This window comes from Mus musculus, chromosome X (genome assembly GCF_000001635.26).
Source record: "Mus musculus strain C57BL/6J chromosome X, GRCm38.p6 C57BL/6J".
NCBI lineage: Eukaryota > Metazoa > Chordata > Mammalia > Rodentia > Muridae > Mus > Mus musculus.
Genome location: NC_000086.7, coordinates 162,786,753 through 162,805,176, shown reverse-complemented (window position 1 = coordinate 162,805,176; position 18,424 = coordinate 162,786,753). Strand labels below are relative to the sequence as shown.

The 18,424-nt window shown below is 41.5% G+C and overlaps 1 protein-coding gene across 5 annotated transcripts in view; it reads left to right on the top strand.

The window, feature by feature from the left end:
• Positions 1–18,424, top strand: part of Txlng (taxilin gamma) — a 50,538-nt gene that overhangs the window by 24,278 nt on the left and 7,836 nt on the right. For 2 of the 5 annotated variants that reach the window (NM_001290776.1, NM_178935.5), the window contains 3 exons: positions 7,367–7,537; positions 14,371–14,565; positions 17,499–17,618. In NM_001290776.1, coding sequence (NP_001277705.1) covers positions 7,367–7,537; positions 14,371–14,565; positions 17,499–17,618 — 486 coding nt within the window. Of the gene's footprint in view, positions 1–7,366; positions 7,538–14,370; positions 16,388–17,498; positions 17,619–18,424 lie in introns of those variants that run through there. The other 3 variants (NM_001290777.1, NM_001290778.1, XM_006528892.3) reach the window with 2 other exon arrangements.

Below are 18,424 nucleotides of genomic sequence, written 5' to 3'. Positions count from 1 at the left end.
AGTTCACATTTGTAATTCCAACACTTGGGGGGCTGAGGCCAGAGGATTTCTATGAGTTTGAGGTCAGTTGGGCTATACAACAAGACTTTATCTTAACAAAACAAAACAAACAACAAAAAACAGTGGGCCAGCAAGATGACTGAGTTAGGGGCTGGAGAGATGGTTACGTAGTCTCTGCTGCTCTTCCAGAGGTCCTGAGTTCAAGTCTCAGCAACCACATGGTAGCTCACAACAATCTGTAATGAGATGCAGTGCCCTCTCCTGGTGTGTCTGAAGACAGCTACAGTGTAATCATGTAAATATACAAGAAATAAATCTTAAAAAAAAAGGCTAGTTGGTAAAGGTACTGCCAAGCCTGATGACCTGGGCTGGGTGCCTAGGACTCACATGGGAGAAGGTGTGAGCTATCTCCTAACTCCACAGTCATATCACGGTACATAGACATGCAATAAGTAAGCAAAGAAATACAAATTGTGCAAATCAATATGTGCCTCCAGTAAATACCTTAAACACTGGGACCTGTTAGTGCGGGCCTATAATGCAAGCTATTGAGGAGGCCGAGGCAAGAACATTACTAGTTCGAGGGCTATATGGGCAATTTAGTGAGAGAGACCCTGCTTTAAAATAAAAAAGGGCTAGAGATATATCTCAGTGGTAATATGCTTGCCTAGCATGTGCCAGCCCCAGATTGAGTGTATACCAGGAAAATAGGGATTCAAAGTACCTTGAAAGATAACATTACAAGCCTGGGACCTTTTCAACACAGGTAGATTTAGTATCAAGAATATGTGAAGGGGGCTAGACATGGTTTAGTGGTTAAGAGTGCCTAGCTACTTGTCCAAAAGACTCAGGATTAGAGTCCCAGCACCCACATGGCAGCTAACAACCTACTATAATTCCAGTTCCAGGGGATCTGATACCCTCTCTGGCCTTTGGACTAGGAAAGTACCATAAATGTGGTACACATGCAGGCAAGATGCCCACACACATAACATTTTTAAAAGATACCCATGAAAGAACACCTAGGACTGGGGATGTATATATATCTCAGTCAGAGCATTTGTCTTATATGTATATACAAGGTCTTAGATTCAATTCCTAGCACAAGAGAATAATAATAATATGGAAAAATAAAATAATATCTACAAATATGAAAGGAACAACCAACCAGTGGAAAACAGGGCAGAAGATAGGAAAGAGGCATTCCATAGAAGTAGAAAACCAGAGATAACTTGCCCTAACGACCCATAAAGATAGATAGAGAGAGGTATTAACTTCATGTAGTGGTCAGAAAAGAAGATCACAATGAGATGTCATTTTCCATCCCTCTCTCTTAAAGACTGGCTTTCACTCTGTAGCCCTGGCTGTCCTGGAATTCAGCAAGGATCACCAGTGTTTGCCACTGCCTCCTGAGTGCTGGGAGTAAAGGATTGGACCATCATGCCTGGTCCTTTGTTGTTGTTGTTTTGTTTGTTTTTGAGACAGTGTTTCTCTATGTAGCCCTGGCTTTCCTGGAAAGTTTCTCTATGTAGATCGTGGCTGTGTAGATCAAGCTTGCCATGTACTCACGGACTTGCACTTACTTACCTTTGCCTCCTGAGTACTGGGATTAAAGGCTTACACCATCACCACCAGGCTGGCTCACAAGGTAGCACTGGTACAACTACAAAATCTTCTTGAAATTTTATTTATTTAAATATAGGAATGCTCTGTCTGCATATACACCTACATGCCAGAAGAGGGTATCAGATACTTTATAGATGGTCATGAGCCACTTTGTAGTTGCTGGGAATTGAACTCAGGACCTCTAGAAGAGTAGCCAGTGTTCTTAACCACTGACTCACCTAACGAACCCACATGCCTGGTCCATTTTATATCTTTTATGTGGCATAAATTAAGAAATATAATCTTTGCAGGGCGTGGTGGCGCACGCCTTTCATCCCAGCACTCGGGAGGCAGAGGCAGGCGGATTTCTGAGTTCGAGGCCAGCCTGGTCTACAGAGTGAGTTCCAGGACAGCTGGGGCTACACAGAGAAACCCTGTCTTGAAAAGCCAAAAAAAAAAAAAATCTTCATATACTTAAAAAGAGTAGATTTGCATGGTCTCTTGTCTTTATTTCCCACTTTTTTTTTTTATTTTCAGTGTTGGTTTTTTTCGAGATAAGGTTTCTCTGTATTTCCCACTTTTTAAAGAAATTACTGTTAATTACATATGTATCTGTGAGTCTTTGCGCATTCATATTCAGAAGCCAGAAGGAGGGTTCAGATCCTCTGGAGCTGGAATTATAGGCAGTTTTAAGCTTCTCTACATGGGTGTTGGGAACAGAACTTGTGTACAGTGCTGTTGGGTATACAGATTTGCCAGCAACTCTGGAAAAAGTTTAGTAATATCATATGAATTGAACATCTAGAAGCCAGTACCTTGGAGAATTTCATTTATGTGTATACCAGGAAAATACACGTATTATGTACCCTGTGGGCTAAATCCAACTAAAACCTGTTTTTTTCTGAACTGCCCACAAGTAATAGTGGGTTTCTCTCTCTCTTTTTATTTTTTAAAATTTTAAAAAATATTTACTTATATGAGAACTCTGTAGCTGTCTTCAGACACACCAGAAGAGAGCATCAGATTTTATTCCAGATGGTTGTGAGCTACCACGTGGTTGCCGGAATTTGAACTCAGAACCTCTGGAAGAGCAGCCAGTGCTCTCAACCACTGAGCCATCTTTCTAGCCCTGGGTTTCTTTTTTGTTTTTTCTTTCTTTTGGGGGGATGGGGGGGGGGAGTTGGTTACAAGACAGTTTGGTTTCTCTGTGTAGCCCTGGCTATCCTGGAACTCATTTTATAGGCCAGATTGCCCTCAAATTCAGTCCTCTGTCGTCTTCTGCCTTCTGAGTCCTGGGTCTAAAGGCTTGCACCACCACACCTAGTTAAGAGTGGGTTTTTTTTAATGCATTCCAAAAATACACAATGGCTGGTGTGGCAGCATATACCTTTAATCCCAGCACTTGGCAGGCAGGTGGGTCTCTGAGTTTGAGGTCAGCCTGGGCTACATACTAAGACTCTGCTCAAAACAAAACAACAAAAAAACCAACAAAAACATGGCAAGCTTTGAAAATGGGGGGGTAACGGGGGCTCGTGAGATGGCTCAGTGGTTAAGAGTGCAGACTGCTCTTCCAAAGGTCCTGAGTTCAAATCCCAGCAACCACATGGTGGCTCACAACCATCCATAACGAAATCTGATGCTCTCTTCTGGAGTGTCTGAAGACAGCTACAGTGCACTTACATAAGATAGATAGATAGATAGATAGATAGATAGATAGATAGATAGATAGATAGATAGAAAATGGGGGGTATCTTGTCATTGGCACTCAGTAATTCTGATACTTTCCAAAACCTATACATAAACCTATACATATTTGACCAGACATGGAGCATGTCTTTTGTACTATGGTGAGTGCAAGAAGCAATCAGAGATTTCCACAGAGGAAGAATACAGGCTGATGTGTGGGATGCACTTCTGATTCATTTGTCAGTGTCTCTGCTAGACATGAAGCTAACTAGCCGCTAGAATCTCGGTTACTATGACATTGCCATGAATACTGCCAACGTAGATGTGGGTTCCATCTGAGATGTGCTGTACTACATGTACAGTGTGTTATATGTGGAGCTGGTCCTGAAGAACCCTCTGTGCTGGGACTAACTCTGAGCTCTTTTGTTCCTGGCTAGCTTCTTTTGTCTGTTCTTTCCCCCTTCTCAGTTGGAGCCAGTTGAAACAACTAAATCTCTCCCAGAAGAATCTCTGTCTACCTGGGCCCTTCTTGGCTTGTGGCATTATACCTACCTGCCTGCCTCCCCAAATTTTCAACCTGAAGGTCCCCACTTCTTACCTTCAAATTGTTAAAATGAAGTCCATAGGAGCCTTTTTCCAGTTTTATCTCCATGTGACTCTGAGAGAAGCATAGAATAACCTTTTTATATGACAAAGCCTGTGGCCCACAGTGTCCCAAATAAAACCTCAACAATATTGATGAGTTGTAGCAATATAATCTAGAATCTGACATCCTGGAGTCACAATGTAGCTACTTAATTAATGTAGTGTAAATTATGGAAATTATTAAAGTAATACCAATTCCTTGGTTGTACTAGTCCATCCTAAAGTCACAACAATGAAAAACAAAAGGGTGTTTGCTTTTTAAGAATTTTAGGACTATACAGATGAAATAACATAAAAGGGGCAGCAAAGGATTAGTGAGCACAGGATTGTGGGAACCCTGGAGCAGGGATAGTTGCAGTAGTTCAGTCTGACTTCAGCTTCTCAAGTTGTAGTACCATGCCTAGTCCACACTTCACATATGCCAAAGCAGCAATTCTTCCCATAGGAATTCGAATTCCTACAAGTAGTGCCTGTAAATAGTTTGGAAAGTTTTTGTTTGGTTGGTTTGGTCTTTTACAGACAGCCTTATTTATCCAAGGTCACTCTGGAACTCATTGTCAGGTATGACCTTGACCCCCTGATCTTGCCTTTATGACCTTCCCAAGTATTGGGATTGCAGACTTGACCTACCATATCCTGCAGTGATACTTTTGGTGGGTTTTGATGGGCCACAAGGTGGCACTCTTGCTCTTTGTGACTCCACATCAATGTCTTCAGTAAAAGCTGTTCAGAAAGGTTAGGAAGGTAGCCATCTTATCTGTTAGTATAGATGTTACCTTGAAAGGGATTCATTTGCTTCTAACCTAAAATTGCAGGATTCCTGAGTCCTAGTTAGTTAAAAAAAAAGTTCTATATTTAGTTCAGTGGTCTGTGAGTATTTTTAGAAAAATAAAGTTGAGTATTAATTTCTAAATAACATACACATTAATTCCAGCTTTTATATGTATGTATGTGTGTGTTTGTGTGTGTGAGAGTGCTGACACTTGAGTGCCACAGTGTGCGTGTGGATGTCAGAGGACAGGGTACAACTTTTCAGAGTGAGTTCTGGGGATTTGAACTCAAGCCATAAGGTTTGTATGGCAAGCTTCCCCATAAGCCATCTGATCTTGTTAACACAACATCAGCTTCTTTTATAATAAAAATAAAGACAAAAGCACAGTAATCCCATTTTTTTTAGATTTATTTATTTATTATATGTAAGTACACTGTAGCTGTCTTGAGGGAGTCAGATCTCATTACGGATGGTTGTGAGCCACCATGTGGTTGCTGGGACTTGAACTCGAGACCTTTGGAAGAGCAGTCGGGTGCTCTTACCCACTGAGCCATCTCACCAGCCCGGTAATCCCATTTTTTAATTACAGTGTTTTTATTTTATGTATGTGGGTATTTTGTCTACAAGTATTCCTGTGTACCATATGTGTGCTGGTGTTCGGAGACCAGAAGAGGGTGTTGGACTCCCTGGAAGTAGATAGAGTTACAGACTGTTGTAAGCTGCTTCTACATGCTAGAAATTGAACCAGGGAGTTACAGAAGATTATGAGAATCATGTGGATGCCAAGAATTGCACCCAGGTCCCCTAGAGGAATAGCCAGTGATCTTAATGACTGAGCCTTCTCTTTAGTCCCAGTAATCCTGTATTTTATGTTTGGGTTTCAGCAACTTGTTTTTTTTTTTTTTTTTTGGTTTTTCAAGACAGGGTTTCTCTGTATAGCCCTGGCTGTCCTGGAGCTCACTTTGTAGACCAGGCTGGCCTCCAACTCAGAAATCCGCCTGCCTCTGCCTCCCGAGTGCTGGGATTAAAGGCGTTTTTTTTTTTTAAAGATTTATTTATTTTATGTATACAAGTACACTATAGCTGTCTTCAGACACACCAGAGGAGGGCATCAGATTCCACTACAGATGGTTGTGGACCACCATGTGATTGTGTGGTTGCTGAGAATTGAACTCAGGACCTCTAGAAGAGCAGTCGGTGCTCTTAACCTCTGAGCCATCTCTCCAGCCCTTCAGCAGCTCTTAATAGCTAGGAAGTAGTCTATAGACAGCTAACTAACAAACAGAAATTCAAGAGATATTGGCCTTACCAGTTCTGGCCAGGATAGGGGTTAGCACATTTTGCAAAGGGTTAAACTCAAAAGATGAAACTCTGACAGAAGAAATGGATTACAGACAGGCATGGTGGCGCATGCCTTTAGTTCCAGCATTTGGGAGGCAGAGGCAGGCGGATTTCTGAGTTTGAGGCCAGCCTGGTCTACAAAGTGAGTTCCAGGACAGCCAGGGCTATACAGAAAAACCCTGTCTTGAAAAAAACAAAAAAAAAAAGAAAAGAAATAGATTACAACTGGAAAATGAAAAGCCTAAATTGCCCATGAATCACTGACTTGAAATCAGGAATAGCTATAATTAATCTCTGAAGTCAGGCAAAGGTGACAAATCAAGGTCCCCAGGTCAATGTGGAAGGTTTCAAGATTCTAATCTCCATCTCACTCTGTACTCTTGGGCAACTTGTGGCCTGATAATAGTTGTACAAAATTTGGATATTAAAGTCGAATGTGAATAATTAAAAGTTGTTCTGAAGATGTATATCTTGGGGGCTGAAGAAAGATTAAGGTCTTGTCTTCCTTCCACACTAAATTGCTTACTTCCTTTACAACTAGAACAGGGAGGAGGTCAGTGGTTTCAATAGCATGAAACAGTTGGAATACAGTTATACAGTGCAGTATTGGGCTCTCCCTGCCGCCCTGTAGTCATGCTAAGGATGGGATCCTCACCCCAAGTGTTACTTGTGGGAGGCAAGTATTCTACCACTGGGTTGGGGTGATGTGCATATAAATGCATTATCTAAAGAGGCTAGAAGAGGGCATCAGATCTCCTAGAGCTGCAGTTACAGACTTCTCCTGGGATCTGAACTCTGGTTCTCTGCTTAAGCCTGCTCTCTAGCTTAGTAGTTGGCTTGTTTTGTTTTGTATGTAAAGATAGGGGCTAATATTATAACCCAGGCAGGCCATCGTACTCATATAGCTCTAGACTGACCTTGAAATAGTGACAATCCTCCTGCTGTAGCCTCCTGAGTGCTGTGATTACAGTCTGATGCCATGCCATCTGAATGTTCATCCTGATTGAATGAAATGTTCCTGATGCTCACATTTTTACAGGTCCCTCTCTCTGGGTGATGAGCCAGTTATTTTTTTTAAGACTTGTGTGTGGGTGTGTGAGAGGTGGGGGGGGGCAGGTATTGAATCCTTTGTAATTCCACCCGAAGGTTGAGGGGAGGATTGAGGATTGTAGGCCAACCAGGCTACATGGCAAGACTCTGTCTTAAAAAAAGAAAAGAAAATCACATAGTGGTAACTGAGTGTTCTAGCCTTCACTGAGGGAATGAGGGCTTTCACTATGCTTTCTGAATGTAAAAAAAAGTACTTGTTCATTTTAGCTGGAAGAAAGCAGGAATGTTCAGAAACAAATGAAGATTCTGCAGAAGAAGCAAGCCCAGATTGTGAAAGAGAAAGTTCACCTTCAGAGTGAACACAGCAAGGCCATCTTGGCAAGAAGCAAACTGGAATCTCTTTGCAGGGAACTTCAGCGTCATAATAAGACCTTAAAGGTTAGTTGATTTGTTGTTTTGAAGTGATGTCACAAAAGGTTATCTTATGTCTGTTTGAAATCTGTGCCTTCGCAGGCAGTGGTGGTGCATGGCTTCAATCCCAGCACTTGGGAGGCAGAGGCAGGTGGATCTCTGAGTTCCAGGACAGCCAGGACTATACATAGAAACCCTGTCTCAGAAAAATTCTAAAAAAGAAAAGAAAAGAAAAGAAAAGAAAAGAAAAGAAAAGACGGAAGGGAGAAAGAAAGACAGACAGACAGACAGACAGAAAGAAAGAAAGAAAGAAAGGTAGATAGATGCGCCTATCTACACAGCAGCTATGACCGTGTTTTTGTTTTCCTTAGACTGATTTTGTAAATGACTGATAGAACACTCTTTTAAATTTGGGTTTCCTGTTCAAAAAAGGGATTCCCTCATTCATATTTGGTCACATGGAGTAAACAAGGAACTCCCAGGTAACTGTCTATTTTTTTTTCCATTTTTTATTAGGTATTTAGCTCATTTACATTTCCAATGCTATACCAAAAGTCCCCCATACCCACCCACCCACTCCCCTACCCACCCACTCCCCCTTTTTGGCCCTGGCGTTCCCCTGTACTGGGGCATATAAAGTTTGCAAGTCCAATGGGCCTCTCTTTCCAGTGATGGCCGACTAGGCCATCTTTTGACACATATGCAGCTAGAGTCAAGAGCTCCGGGATACTGGTTAGTTCATAATGTTGTTCCACCTATAGGGTTGCAGATCCCTTTAGCTCCTTGGGTACTTTCTCTAGCTCCTCCATTGGGAGCCCTGTGATCCATCCATTAGCTGACTGTGAGCATCCACTTCTGTGTTTGCTAGGCCCCGGCCTAGTCTCACAAGAGAGAGCTATATCTGGGTCCTTTCAGCAAAATCTTGCTAGTGTATGCAATGGTGTCAGCGTTTGGAAGCTGATTATGGGATGGATCCCTGGATATGGCAGTCTCTACATGGTTCATCCTTTCATCTCAGCTCCAAACTTTGTCTCTGTAACTCCTTCCAAGGGTGTTTTGTTCCCAATTCTAAGGAGGGGCATAGTATCCACACTTCAGTCTTCATTTTTCTTGAGTTTCATGTGTATAGGAAATTGTACTTTATATCTTGGGTGTCCTAGGTTTTGGGCTAATATCCACTTATCAGTGAGTACATATTGTATGAGTTCCTTTGTGAATGTGTTACCTCACTCAGGATGATGCCCTCCAGGTCCATCCATTTGCCTAGGAATTTCATAAATTCATTCTTTTTAATAGCTGAGTAGTACTCCATTGTGTAGATGTACCACATTTTCTGTATCCATTCCTCTGTTGAGGGGCATCTGGGTTCTTTCCAGCTTCTGGCTATTATAAATAAGGCTGCTATGAACATAGTGGAGCATGTGTCCTTCTTACCAGTTGGGGCATCTTCTGGATATATGCCCAGGAGAGGTATTGCTGGATCCTCTGGTAGTACTATGTCCAATTTTCTGAGGAACCGCCAGACTGATTTCCAGAGTGGTTGTACAAGCCTGCAATCCCACCAACAATGGAGGAGTGTTCCTCTTTCTCCACATCCACGCCAGCATCTGCTGTCACCTGAATTTTTGATCTTAGCCATTCTGACTGGTGTGAGATGGAATCTCAGGGTTGTTTTGATTTGCATTTCCCTGATGATTAAGGATGCTGAACATTTTTTCAGGTGCTTCTCTGCCATTCGTTATTCCTCAGGTGAGAATTCTTTGTTCAGTTCTGAGCCCCCTGTCTATTTTTTTTATTAGGTATTTTCTTCATTTACATTTCCAATGCTATCCCAAAAGTCCTCCATGCTTTTCCCCCCACCCACCCACTCCCACTTCTTGGCCCTGGCATTCCCCTGTACTGGGGCATATAAAGTTTGCAAGACCAAGGGGCATCTCTTCCCAATGATTGCCATCTAGGCCATCTTCTGATACATATGCAGCTAGAGACACGAGCTCTGGGGCTACTGGTAAGTTCATATTGTTGTTCCACCTATAAGGTTGTATACCCCTTCAGCTCCTTGGGTACTTTCTCTAGCTCCTCCATAGGGGGCCCTGTGATCCATCCAATAGCTGACTGTGAGCATCCACTTCTGTGTTTGTTAGGCCCCAGCATAGCCTCACAAGAGACAGCTATATCTGGGTCCTTTCAGCAAAATCTTGCTAGTGTATGCAATGGTGTCAGCATTTGGAGGCTGATTATGGGATGGATCCCTGGGTATTGCAGTCTCTAGATGGTCCATCCTTTTGACACAGCTCCAAACTTTGTCTCTGTAACTCCTTCCATGGGTGTTTTGTTCCCAATTCTAACAAGGGGCAAAGTGTCCGCACTTTGGTCTTCGTTCTTCTTAAGTTTCATGTGTTTCACAAATTGTATCTTATATCTTGTGTATCCTAAGTTTCTGGGCTAATATCCACTTATCAGTGAGTACATGTTGTGTGAGTTCCTTTGTGATTGGGTTACCTCACTCAGGATGATGCCCTCTAGGTCCATCCATTTGCCTAGGAATTTCATAAATTCATTGTTTTTTTAGCTGAGTAGTACTCCATTGTGTAAATGTACCACATTTTCTGTATCCATTCCTCTGTTGAGGAACATCTGGTATGAGGTTGAATCTCAGGGTTGTTTTGATTTGCATTTCCCTGATGATTAAGGATGCTGAACATTTTTTAGGGTGCTTCTCAGACATTCGGTATTCCTCAGGTGAGAATTCTTTGTTTAGCTCTGAGCCCCATTTTTTAATGGGGTTATTTGATTTTCTGGAGTCCACCTTCTTGAGTTCTTTATATATATTGGATATTAGTCCCCTATCTGATTTAGGATAGGTAAAGATCCTTTCCCAATCTGTTGGTGGTCTTTTTGTCTTATTGACGGTGTCTTTTGCCTTGCAGAAACTTTGGAGTTTCATTAGGTCCCATTTGTCAATTCTCGATCTTACAGCACAAGCCATTGCTGTTCTGTTCAGAAATTTTCCCCCTGTGCCCATATCTTCAAGGCTTTTCCCCACTTTCTCCGCTATAAGTTTCAGTGTCTCTGGTTTTATGTGAAGTTCCTTGATCCACTTAGATTTGACCTTAGTACAAGGAGATAGGAATGGATTGATTCACATTCTTCTGCATGATAACCGCCAGTTGTGCCAGCACCATTTGTTGAAAATGCTGTCTTTCTTCCACTGGATGGTTTTAGCTCCCTTATCGAAGATCAAGTGACCATAGGTGTGTGGGTTCATTTCTGGGTCTTCAATTCTATTCCATTGGTCTACTTGTCTGTCTCTATACCAGTACCATGCAGTTTTTATCACAATTGCTCTGTAGTAAAGCTTTAGGTCAGGCATGGTGATTCCACCAGAGGTTCTTTTATCCTTGAGAAGACTTTTTGTTATCCTAGGTTTTTTGTTATTCCAGATGAATTTGAAGATTGCACTTTCTAATTCGTTGAAGAAAAATGAGTTGGAATTTTGATGGGGATTGCATTGAATCTGTAGATTGCTTTTGGCAAGATAGCCATTTTTACTATATTGATCCTGCCAATCCATGAGCATGGGAGATCTTTCCATCTTCTGAGATCTTCTTTAATTTCTTTCTTCAGAGACTTGAAGTTCTTATACAGATCTTTTACTTCCTTAGTTAGAGTCATGCCAAGGTATTTTATATTATTTGTGACTATTGAGAAGGGTGTTGTTTCCCTAATTTCTTTCTCAGCCTGTTTGTCCTTTGTGTAGAGAAAGGCCATTGACTTGAGTTAATTTTATATCCAACTATTTCACTGAAGCTGTTTATCAGGCTTAGGAGTTCTCTGGTGGAATTTTTAAGGTCACTTATATATACTGTCATATCATCTGCAAAAAGTGATATTTTGACTTCTTCCTTTCCAATTTGTATCCCCTTGATCTCCTTTTGTTATTGAATTGCTCTGGCTAGGACTTCAAGTAGTATATTGAATAGGTAGGGAGAAAGTGGGCAGCCTTGTCCCTGATTTTAGTGGGAATGCTTCGAGACAGGGTTAGTCTATATAGCCCTGGCTGTCCTGGAACTTGCTCTGTAGACCAGGCTGGTTTCAGAGATCCACCTACCTCTGCCACCTGAGTGCTGGGATTAAAGGTGTGTGCCACCACCGCCTGGCCCAGCTAACTTTCTTTTTATTGTGTGTACCGTGTACATGTCTACTGCTTGAGGAGGCCAGAAGAGTGTGTCAGGTCTCCTGGAATTGAAGTCACTGATGGTTATGATCACCATCTGCTGGGTGCTGGGGACTGAAAGTGGGTTCTCTCCAACAGTAGCAGTGCTCATAAAACTACTGACCTCTCTCTCTCTAATCCTTTCTCCCTCCGTCCCCTACCACTCAAAGCCATGGCTTAAAAAAGTTCAGAGTCACCAGTTTTGGGTTTTGTTTTGTTTTTTGTTTGCAGACTCCTAAAGTAGCTGCCAGAAAATAAGAAAGTAGTAAATTTAGAGTCGGTGAGAAAGGAGCAGTGCTGCACACGTAGGTGGATGTTGGCACTGCGCTGCCCAAGTTTCCTGGCTCACTCCTAGTACTTTTAGCAGTAGCATTTAGATCTTGGCAAATTTATGTAGGAAAAGTAAGCAGGTATGAATTGGTGTCCATGGAGGATGAGAGAAAAAAAAAGAGCCATGAAAAGAATCTGCCTCTTAACATTGTAACTGGCCTGTCCTTGTGGATAATAGGGTAGGGCACTGAGCTGGAACTCTGAGCAAATGCCCTCTCTCCCAGCTTCATTCTAAGGACCTAGGTACAGCAGCATTTACTAAGGTACATGGATTAGGACATGGATTTTTCACCAGATGGGAGTTATCATTTGCTTCCATTAAAAAACACAAAACGAATTATTTATTTTATGTATGTGAGTACACTGTAGTTGTATTCAGACACACCAGAAGAGGACAGCAGATCCCATTGCAGGTGGTTGTGAGCCACCATGTGGTTGCTGGGCCTTGAACTCAGGAACTCTGGAAGAGTGGTCAGTGCTCTCAACCACTGAGCCATCTCTCCAGCACGCCCTCCTCTTTTAAAAGATTTATTATTTATACAGCTTTCTGCCTGTATGTATGCCTGTAGGCACCAGATCTCATCATAGATTGTTATGAGCCACCATGTGGTTGCTGAGATTTCAAATTAGGTCCTCTGCTAGAGCAGTCAGTGCTCTTAACCTCTGAGCCATCGTTCCAGCCCCCTTGCTTTTTTTTTATTAAAAAAAAAAATAAATGGATTGTATTTATGGTGTGTGTCTCATTGCATGCTCTTGATGGGAACCTCCATCCCTTATAGTTACAGACGGTTCTAAGCCAACTGATTTGGATGTGGGGACTGAACTGGCTCCTATGGAAAAACAGTAAATGATCTTAAGCTCTGAACCATCTTCTCAATTCCTTCCTTACTCTTGATCATTCCTGTTTATTAATTTATTTAAAAAGATGTATTTACTGTATGAATGGTTTGCCTGCATATATATCTGTGCACCAATACAAAGCTGCTGGCTGTAGAGGTCAGAAGCAGGCATCAGCAATTGGAATTACCCTCAACTTGGAACTAATGGATGGTTGTGAGTTACCTTGTGGATGCTGGGAGTCAAACCTAGGTCCTTTGCAAGAACAACTGAGGTATCTTTCCTGCCCTGAATCTTTATAATTTGATCTTAAGGTAGATGGTACCTAGGTTAGGGGCACAGGTGTATAACCATAGCTAGTTAAAAGAATGAGATAGGAGTATTGCAAGTTCAAGACCTGCCTATGCTATAGAGCAAGTTCACTGTCACCCTGGACAACTTAATGAGATCTAGTGTGCTCAAGGCCCTTGTTTTTGGTTTAAGATTTATTTATTTATTTACTTACTTACTTACTGTAATGGGTACACTGTAGCTGTAGTTGGTTGCGAGCCTTCATGTGGTTATTGGGAACTGTTTTTAGGACCTCTGCTCGCTCGGGTCAGCAACTCTGTGTCCCTCTCACTCTGGTCAACCTTGCTTCAGCCCAAAGATTTATTATAAATAAATACAATGTAGCTCTCTTCAGATGCACCAGAAGAGGGCGCCAGATCTCATTAAGGATGGTTGTGAGCCACCATGTGGTTGCTGGAATTTGAACTCAGGACCTTTGGAAGAGCAGTCAGTGCTCTTACCCGCTGAGCCATCTTGCCAGCCCAAGGCCCTTGTTTCAATCCCACTTAACTTACTCCCATCCCAACCCAACTAGTCATTTTGAATGGATTAATAAAATATACTTGAAGGTAAGCTTGTCAAAATAAGGATGCTATTGGTCTCTTGACCCTCTCAAACTAGGCAAGCAATTTTTTTAAAAGGTATCAAATTTATTTCAATATTTAGTTTCATTTTTTTAACTTAATTCAGAGGTGCAGAAAACAGTAATAAGCACTTCAATACTGCAGTGAATGGGCAAATAATTTTTTACTTGAGCTGCATCTCCAACCTTTTTTTTATTTTGGTGTATGTGTCCATTCGTGTGTTGGCTGCGGTAGTGTATGTGTGCATGTGGACCCCCCACCCCCAATGTGAGGATTAAAGGCACAGGCTGCCATGCTCTACTTTTTATGTGGGTATTAGTTTGAACTCACGTCTTTAGGCTGGGGCAGCTACACCAATTGAACCATTTTTCCTTCATTTTCTTTTTGCATAAGACAGGGTCTCACTAAGTTGGCCAGACTGTTCTTTAACTCATTCTGTAAGCCCAGGCAGGCCTTGAACTTGGGATCTCCTTCTCAGCCTCCTGAGTAGCCTGGGCACAACAGCTTCTGTGAGCATTGTGCCCATACACCTCCTAGTAACAGAAATTCTTTTGGATACTCAGGAGGAGAATATGCAGCAGGCACGAGAGGAGGAAGAACGACGTAAAGAAGCAACAGCACATTTCCAGATAACTCTAAATGAAATCCAAGCTCAGTTGGAACAACATGACATCCACAATGCCAAACTGCGACAGGAGAACATTGAACTGGGAGAGAAGTTGAAGAAGCTTATTGAGCAGTATGCACTAAGGGAAGAGGTAATATAGCACTAGATTGTTTTATACTGCTTCTCACTGCTAGTAGCAACTTGTGTTCACTACTATAGGAAAAGTATTACTGCAGGATGTTTTAGAACTTCTGTCTATGTGTAACACAAGCGGGCTTATTAGAATAGGGAAAGAATCAAACCATTGCATATAACCAACCAGGAAGATTGAGAATCTGTCTGCACAAATAGGTAAGATAATTTCCAGGAGTCTTAAGTACTAGTTGCATGTGATACTAGAAAATGGCAATTCTCACAACACAGACTGTTTTCTTATCTTGACTAATAATGGCTAAATTTAGCCCCAGAATGCCCTGCATCTATAGCCATTTCATTATATCTGTGTTTCAGGGTTTGCTTTGGTTTAGTTTTATTTATTTTGTCATTCAGATTGGGTTTTGCTTATCACCATGAGTGGCTTCCACCTAGGTTTTTCGTTAATTGTGCTCTTGGTTAAATACAGAGCCTTGGCCATACTCTGAAGCCTTTCTGCTACTGAGCTAGCTATCTTCAACCCTATTTTTTTATCTTTTTCATGTCAAAATCAATCCCAAGAACCTTGTGTATGCTACGTATGTTTTATCATTTAACTTACATCCCAGGCCTGTCTTTTGTGAGTCTTTTTTGTTTCTGTTGTTTTTCGGGGGTAGGGGTTGTCCTAGAACTTGCTCTGTAGACCAGGCTGACCTCAAACTCAAGATCTGCCTGCCTCTGAGTGCTGAGATAAAAGGTGTGTACCACCACCCCTGGCCTTTTGTGAGTTTTGTTTTTGTTTGTCCTTTATCTGTGGCCCAGGCTGACTTGAAACTCACTGTATTCCTGGCTTGCCTGGAACTTGAGGCAGGTGTAGTCTTTGCTTCTTGAGTGGTAAGAGTTCAGGTGTTTTGTTTTGTTTTGTTTCTTTTTTCCAGACAGTGTCTGAAAAAAGACACTGCCTTGAACAGTTTTTAAGTTTTTCAGTCTATTTTAAATTATATGTATATATGTTTGTCTTTGTCTGGGTATGAATTTACACATGAGTGCAGTGGCTACAGTGGCCTGAAAACGGTATTAGATCCCTTGCAACTGAAATTACAGGTGACTGAGAGATGCCCAAGGTGGGTGCTGGGGACCAAGCTCAGAACATTATTTGTATTTAATTGCTAAGTCATGTTCATAGCTCTGTCTTGAACTCAGTGAAACACTGTAAATTATCTTCTGTGTATGGATCTTCTGTACGCATGTGTCTGCACATGTGCCTGGTGCCCAAGGAGGCTAGAAGGGTGTCAGATCCCCTGAAACTGGAGTCAACACATGCTTGCAAGCCACCGTGTGTGCTGGAATTCAACCCAGATTCTCTGGAAGAACAGCCAGTGATCTTAACCACTAAACCATCTTTCAAGCCCCATTTGTAGATACTGAGTGTATAAATCAAAGTTCTTTTGGACCATATCATTTGACCATAAATTTAATCACTGCTAGAATGTATTTGCTTTTCTTCTAAAATTCTTTGTGTGTGGGTGCTCCAAGAGGTCAGAAGAGGATATTGGGAGTCCCTGGTGCTGGAATTACATGCAGTGTGAGCTGCCCAATGTTGGGTCCTCTGCAAGAGCAACAAGAAGAGCAGCAAGAGCTCTTAACCATTCCTATTTTTCTGTTAATAGCAACATCCTGAATTAAGAACCAAATAAAGCCTATCTGTTTTACTAGTTTATGTCTCATCTCCAAAATACAAGATTTCTTTGTCCTGTTTTATTATTGAAGAACTTATTAAATAGTTTTGTGGTTTGGTTGTCATATAGGATAAAATTTATGATTAAATTATTAAAGACCTGATTTTCTTTGTTGGTTTTGTCTGTAATCCTGGCTGTCCTGGAGCTTGCCATATAGTCTAGACTGCCCTTGAGTTTACAAAGATCTTCCTACTGGGATTAAGGCAGGGGCCTAGCCCTAATTTTCTTTTCTTTTTTTCAAATTCATGTGCATTATTGCTTGCCTCCATATGTGTCTGTATGAGGGTGTCAGAGCCTCTGGAACTGGAGTTACAAGACAGTTGCAAGCTGCCACGTGGGTACTGGGAATTGAACATGGGTCCTCTGGAAGAGCAGCCATGTGTTCTTAACTGCTGAGCCATCTGTCTAGGCCCCCCCCCCATTTTCTTATGATGCTTTTGGTTTTATTAATAGGCTGTCTGCTTCCTCATAGATGTAGGAAGTTATAAAACCCTATTTGAATCCTGTTATTTGTGACTAATACCATGACATGTTCATATTCATATGTGAAGAAATCATTGCCATGTTCTTAATACCTAGGCTCATCGCCCATTAGGATTCTCCCTGTCACATATCATACCGTAACTGGAAGAATCCTAATCCTCTAGGTCCAAGAAGGCATGCATGTTTTGATGGCTTTAGTGTATATAGATAGCCACTTACCAGTTCTTAGAAATGCAAGCTTTTGCCAAATGTCTGTATGGCACCAAGCACCTTATGAGTGAAGTTGAACTACTTAGAGCTCAGCAAATCTGGGTATGATTATATCACATATTGGCATTGAGATTTAGCAGGACAGAAATTTACCTAGTGTCACACATTAGCTTGGCTTTGACTCATGTCATTTAAGTTGTCAGATGCTGCCTTCAACTGATGAATTTAGCAAAATTTAATGGTAGGGAATGGGCAGAAAAAGTGCTGTGTATGTACAGATCTGTTAGTTTGAGCTCTTCTTTGTCTTGAGATGATGCCCAGCTCCAACGAGGCTGACCAGAGGGCAGTACTCTTGCAGGTGATGTCAAACTACTTTAGGTGCAGAGACAGAAAGACCTAATGTTCTTAGCTATGTGCTATGAATAGGAACGCAGGATAAGCAGAGTGTTGTGTTCTTATATTTCCTCTCCCATTGTGTTCCTGTCTTCATGAAGTGATGGAAGGAATTCTTTTTCCATAGCATATTGATAAAGTATTCAAACACAAGGAATTGCAACAACAGCTTGTGGATGCCAAACTTCAGCAAACAACACAGCTGATAAAAGAAGCTGATGAAAAACATCAGAGAGAGAGAGAGTTTGTAAGTTCTGTTCCTTTAAAAAAAAGGAAAAGGTATTGCCAGTATTTTAACTAATTCCATGTCACTCCTGAGGTATGATAGAAAAGCCCTGGAAGGCTTTTGGCTACTTATTTCTATTCAGAGATCCACATGCCTGCTTGAGTGCTAGGATTAAAAAGGCATGCATTACCATTCCCTGCCCTTGTTTAGTTTTTGAACAAGTTAACACTAGGGAAATGATTTTCATTGGTGAAATTTTAATTTTATTGAGTCATATTCTCCCCTTTATTTTTGTTGAGTCAGGGTCTCATATTGTAGCTCTGGCTGGGGGATGACCTTGAACTCCTTGAAGCACCATCCCAAATTTAGGAAGTCCTGGGGATTAAACCCTGGGCTTTCTACTTACATATAAAGCAAGCACATCTCCAGTCTCACACCCATTTTGTTTTGTTCTCTAGACTTTACTACTTTCCTCCATAGCCTTTCGCCCCATCTTCTCTTGTTCCTTAGGTAGTAGAGAAGGTTTCTCAGTCATGTAGGAGGTACTTAGCCATGTTTTCTGCTAATATCAGACATGTGATTATTTTCACCTGAAACCACCCAAACACCATCTTTAAAACCTCAACTTTGTAAATTGTTTTAGGCCTCCACTATACCTTTCTACTTAAGCAGTAAAAATAATATAAGTATTCAAACATTTCTACTTCCTAATGATGGAAGGTATTTGTAAATGGTAACTGGTGGAAATAAGGTGTTCCATTTTGGAGGGTAGTCATTCTTGCTAAAATAGTGAGCTGAAGGATGTGGAGTAACTATGGTACTTGACA